The sequence below is a fragment of the Octodon degus genome, unplaced genomic scaffold (genome assembly GCF_000260255.1).
Source record: "Octodon degus isolate 3935 unplaced genomic scaffold, OctDeg1.0 scaffold00256, whole genome shotgun sequence".
Taxonomy (NCBI): domain Eukaryota; kingdom Metazoa; phylum Chordata; class Mammalia; order Rodentia; family Octodontidae; genus Octodon; species Octodon degus.
The window spans coordinates 1,671,792-1,677,307 of NW_004524832.1; the positions used below are offsets into that span (position 1 = coordinate 1,671,792).

At 44.1% G+C, this 5,516-nt stretch overlaps 1 protein-coding gene across 1 annotated transcript in view; it reads right to left on the reverse strand.

The window, feature by feature from the left end:
- Fgf2 (fibroblast growth factor 2) overlaps positions 1 to 5,510 on the reverse strand; it is a 76,674-nt gene extending 71,164 nt beyond the window's left edge. Inside the window, exon 1 of the mRNA XM_004646152.2 lies at positions 5,309 to 5,510. Within this exon, the coding sequence (XP_004646209.1) occupies positions 5,309 to 5,486 (178 nt within the window). The 5' untranslated portion in view covers positions 5,487 to 5,510. The remainder of the gene's footprint in view (positions 1 to 5,308) is intronic.
- Between the last annotated feature and the right edge of the window lie 6 nt (positions 5,511 to 5,516).

A 5,516-nucleotide genomic window follows, 5' to 3' on the forward strand; every position in this document is an offset into this window, starting at 1 on the left:
TTCTTCTTCTTCTTCTTCTTCTTCTTCTTTCTTCTTTCTTCTTCTTCTTCTTTTGTATTTTTAGGGAAGGGTCTACAGGGTGTGCAGGGTCTTACTACTAGATCAGACTCATAGTGACCTGCCTGTTTACAGCCTCCCAAGAGCTGGGATTACAGGCGCATGCCACCACATCCAGTCTCAATTGCCATCTCAGCACACCCCAGGGGTGGGGCCAGCACAGCAGGCCCGGGGATTGAACCCCCAGCCCCTGCACCTGCTTGTAGGTGCTTTAATCTGCTGAGCTATTTGGCCGTCCCTATTGTTCTTGCTTTCTTTATTACGTCTGTAACATTCTATTTTCAAATTAAACTTTAAAATTATGGCCATCTCTGTACAATGAGGTCATACGTCAAAAGGAAAACACATACAGAACCTGATTGTCATGCCCTTGTTAATGTCTAATTAATTATATAATGGCCATTTTACGAACACAACAAAAGCCCTCAGACTATGTCATGAAGGGATGATGTCTTTCCGAGGTTGAGGTTGCTTGGCATCAAAATCATCTTAAATGTCTCCCAAGGTGTGGTAATATCAATGACTCATAATGAACTGTCCTTTCATTGGTAAACCAGTTACATGATTTCCAGGTTTAAATAAGTTATTAGAGCCTGACATCATTTGTTTACTGCAAACAAATAGCAATAAATTACATAAATTATGATAAATAGCATGCCTATTAAAGCAAATCAGTGGGACCAGAAATTACCAAAGGTCATAACAAAGACAGGTTGAGTATTATTAAACAAAAGTTTCCATTTACTCAAGGGCAATGATTATCTGAAGGTCAGGCAGCTTTACCCAAATACAACTGGAGACAACTGAGGCAACTGTGAACCAGTAAAAACTCCTCAGAGGGGTCACTATCTCAGTATCTAGAACTTGGCAGTCTATGGAGCCAAAGTGAGGCCACGTTCAAAGACTGAATGGAAGATAGCAAGGAGGGCTGCAGGAGGACACAACTAGGAAACTAGGGGCCAGGTGCCAAGAAGGTCAGCCAAGCAAATAAGTAACAGGCAACTGGCTACACTGTCTGTCTGTCTGTCTGTCTGTCTGTCTGTCTGTCTGTCTGTCCATCTGTCATACTGGGGACTGAGTCCAGAGCTTTCACACAGAAATACATCTCCAATCCTTTTCTTGGTATAAGATCTCATTGAGTTTTGCATGTGGCACTCAAACTTACAGTCCTGCTCAATTTTCCTAGAGCTGGGATTCCAGGCATGTGCCACTATGCCCAGCAACTGGTTACTTTTCTGAAGTTCCCTTTGCTCTTCTAAAATGAGACTGGTGAGCTAGAAGGTCTAAAGCCTCCATTTAAATAGCACACACCCATGTTTCTGTATGAGTGACACTGTACAGAATGTAACAATGGCAAAGGGCACAAGGGCTAGGCCAACCTGGACCCCATCTTGGGTCCACATGAGACTGGACAGGTCCCTCAGCCTGGCCAAGCCAGTGTCAACTCAAGCCTGGAATAGCATGGCCAATAGGCAGCCACCTGTTGGGAGAAGCCCAAGGGTAGATCCAGCACTTATAACTGCCTTCATTTTTCCCTAAATAAGAGCATCTGGAATAAATTTCATGCTCACATGGACATAAGCAGCATACATTGTATTCATTGTGCTCTATCACATGTTGTACATGCTGTACAGGAAAAAAAAATGTTCTCTCCTGAAAGTCTACATGTCTCTCTGCTTTGAGTCCACCCTTCCTGCTACACATTCCCTTGGACAGTAGGGGAGGCCAGCCGAGACCAGATACCAAAAGGCAGGTAGTATACATGCTAGCAAAGCAGATTCTCTGCATCCACTTCTCTTCTGAAACATCTTACTTCTTTGAAGGCTCTCATGCTAACCAGATTAGACTAGGGCTTAAGAAACATGCCAGAAAATGGGCCTTCTGAGTGAAAACTCAAGGGAATACTCCAGTATGAAGCAAACTCTTGTGTTTCTTCACCTTCCACCTCTCTTTTCAGTCCCTGTCTCACACCTGCTCTAGTATCCTCCTCTTCTTCTCCTGACCACCCCCCCATCCAGTACCCCACCATTCATCCCATAGACTTCAGAGCATCCCTGTGCAAACCACTGCTTCCAGTCAGCTCAGGGTGAAGAACCTACACTCAGAATTAATTCACACTAAATGTCACAAATGAACTCAGCCTTTCAGGTACTTGCATTTTAGAAGACATCTAGGCAGAAAGCATTATGCAAAAGGAATAAATCACCAGTGATAGGTTTTCAGATCAATTGGACCAAACTGTTAAGGAATGAGGCCATGAGCTTTTCAACTCTCCTAACAAGTGTAGATATCTAATTGATAATTCAGTGGAAAATTGTGGCCACTGTTAATTGTGGCCAATTGCATCTTCCGATGTTTAATTTCTGGCTGGCTTGTTTGGGGAACATGTGGTTAAGAGGACATTTTATGAGTATGTGCCATACTCATTTTTTTCCTTATATTTTCACCATCAGTCTCCTGATTTGGTCAAGTATGAATATATCATCTACATGTGTGCAAACCCAACTGCATTTAACTTAAATCTAGATTAGGCTAAACAAAAATTGTCCCAATTCATCAGTGTTGGATTTGTATGCTTGTCAATTACCTGGCCAAAGGTATTCTTTAAAAAATTAGTAGGGGCTGGGGATTTGGCTCAGGGGTAGAATGCTTGTCTAGCAAGCTGGAAGCCCTGGGTTTGGTCCTTGGCATCAAAAACAAAAACATAAACCTCCCCTGCAAATCAATTCAACCAAAAAAAAATATAGTAAAGTAAAAAAATTAGTAGTCTACACAAATCTGGGTGAGTTATTCCACTTTTAATATGCTATCTTTTGCTCTTTAAAAGTTTGCAAGATTCTCAGCATTGGCATTAATGGTGTTTTGGAGTCAGAACATTTTTTGGAGGGAGACTACCCCATGTGCTGTGGGACGCTCAGAAGCACCATGTTGCCCAGGAAGACACTCACAGGTAAGGATAATGAAAACTGTCTCCATATACTGTCAAATATAGCATGGGAGGCAAAATCACTCCCATTTAACTGAGTCAAAGATTAAAACAAGGAACCCAATTCAGAGCTGGAAAGAAAAGGTTAACAGCTGTTTTCACAAGAGTAATAATGTGGTATGCAGTTCACAAGTATCCCCCATGCACTAGCGAATGCATAGTTTTATTCTAAGGCAAGCAGCTTCAATTAAAAAGTGATTCAATGAATAAAGTATTTTAAGAGTATTAGATGAATTCCTAAGAACCTAATTTGGAAGTTAATTCTTCTGCCCATTAGTCACAAGATGTGCTTGAAAAAAAAAAAGTTTGTGATACCAGAAAAGAATAAAACTAACTTGTACATATGTATGCAACTTGCTGCATTCAGTTGAGCTAATCTAGCAGACAACTGCAGAACAAAACTTCAAATACAGAAGTATTTTTGCAGGAAACTACTGGAACAGAGAAATAGCACTAACTCTACATTAAGTTACAAGCATTTTTAAACTTTTATTGCATAAAGTGACTGATAATTTTTTAAATTATAATAGGCCTTTAAAAATGTAAAGACCTGCATTTTTCTTAGATCCTACTTTGGAAGTGATGAAGACCTAACGTATATCAGAACAAGAAGCTCTAATGTACTATATTGTACAGTAGTGATACAGTTGTATCTATAATGTATATTTCAATAAGCTAGGATTTTAGAGTTTTTAACCATAAAAAAGTGAATAGATGTTTCTCCTAGTTTAAACATTATACAATGCATCATCATGTATAAAAACGCCATGAGGGAGTGGGACGATAACTCAGCAGCGTACGTGCCTGCCTGGCAAGTGCAAGGTCCAGAGTTCAATCCCCAGTACTAAATAAATAAATAAATGTTTGTATCTATCAGTTAGAAAGCAAATGTAATTACTTTTTTTTTTTCCAAAGGGACTTTTTTTGGTCTTATTTTCACTATTTTCTTTTTTTTTTTTTTTTTTTTGGTACCGGGAATCGAACTCGGGGCCTCGCGCTTGCTAGGCAGGCGCTGCGCCACCGAGCTGTAATTACTTTTTTAAAGGCCTGTACCCTGGCCTTTAAAACTACAGTTTTAACGTGTATTTCCCATTCCTAGGTCGACTGTTTGTTCCATGGTAGCACTTTCTCCTCTGCCCACTCCCAAAGTGCACGGAGTGCCAGTTCGTACACAGCTCCCCAAAATGAAACCCTGCACCCCTGGCTGCTCTTTTCTGGGGCAAACAGAGCATCAGATTCTTTTCCTGGGACCCATAAAGGAAAGAATAACAACACTAAGTTTAAAACAAATTTACAGAGCAGATTAAAATACACTGTGGTTCTAAGTACACTCTTATTCCAAACGCCATCAAGAGCAGTAAACCGACCCACTTTATACTCTTTTTCTCTAGACCTGTGGCTCTCCGGGTGTGGGTCTCTGATCAGCATCACCTGGAACCTATTAGAAAAGCAATCGTTCAGTCCCAACTCCAGGCCTAGACTCAGAGAAAGTCTGGGCACTCGATCCAGCAAGCTGTCACAGCCCTCCAGGTGATTCCGATAGAATCCTAGCGCTGGAGAACAACTGAGTCAGGTCAAGACTATTGCTATAACTACAAATAGGTTGCTTTGTTTTTTTATGGAAAGCAGAGGTGTAATTCTCATTTCATCCTTAAACCTTCTGCAGGGCAGATATTACGGCCACTTTAGGGATAAGAAAAGTGTTCTGGGACGAAATGTCCCTCAGTGTCCCAAAGCTATTAAATGCAGGTGGAAAAAGGCGTTTGTACTCTTCACTACTCACACAAAGCCAGGGGAACTGTTTCTTTGTTTTTGTTTTGTTTCAACGCTTTCAGCTTTCAGCAATCGGAAAGATATACAAATGGGTGCGAGTGGTGTGCAGAAAGCCGCGGGGGTCTCACTCCTGGGACTTGGGGCAAGTCTGTGGCAAGGCTAGCATCCCGTACAGAGCGTGCACTTCTGCAGCGGTCCCTCCTGGCTGGGCCGAGGGCGGCGGGGTTCTGAAAGCCGCTCACCTCTCGGGAGTCCTGCAGCCCCGTCGCCATAGGTGGGCTGCGCCATGGGAGACCCTGCAGCTCCGGCCCAGGGGACCAGTTCACTGGCAGAAACTGGCGCACCCCAAAGCTCTGGGGACATCTAACCCTACACCGCAGCTCCCGGGAGGAGGGCGCGCGCGGTGAACCCGAAACCTCAGAGGACCGCGAGGGGGAACCACCGGTCCCCCGGGGCAGCGAGAAGCGCGCGGGAGGCGCCCGCTGCACTCACCGTGGGGGTCGCTTTTCTCCCGGACCCCGTCCACGCGGCCGTCGGGGTGGATGCGCAGGAAGAAACCTCCGTTTTTGCAGTAGAGCCGCTTCGGGTCCCTGAAGTGGCCGGACGGGAAGGCGCCGCCGTCGCTGCTCTCGGGCAGGGCGGGCAGCGTGGTGATGCTACCGGTGGCCATGGCCCCGCCGGGCTCGCTCCGGGTCCCCCG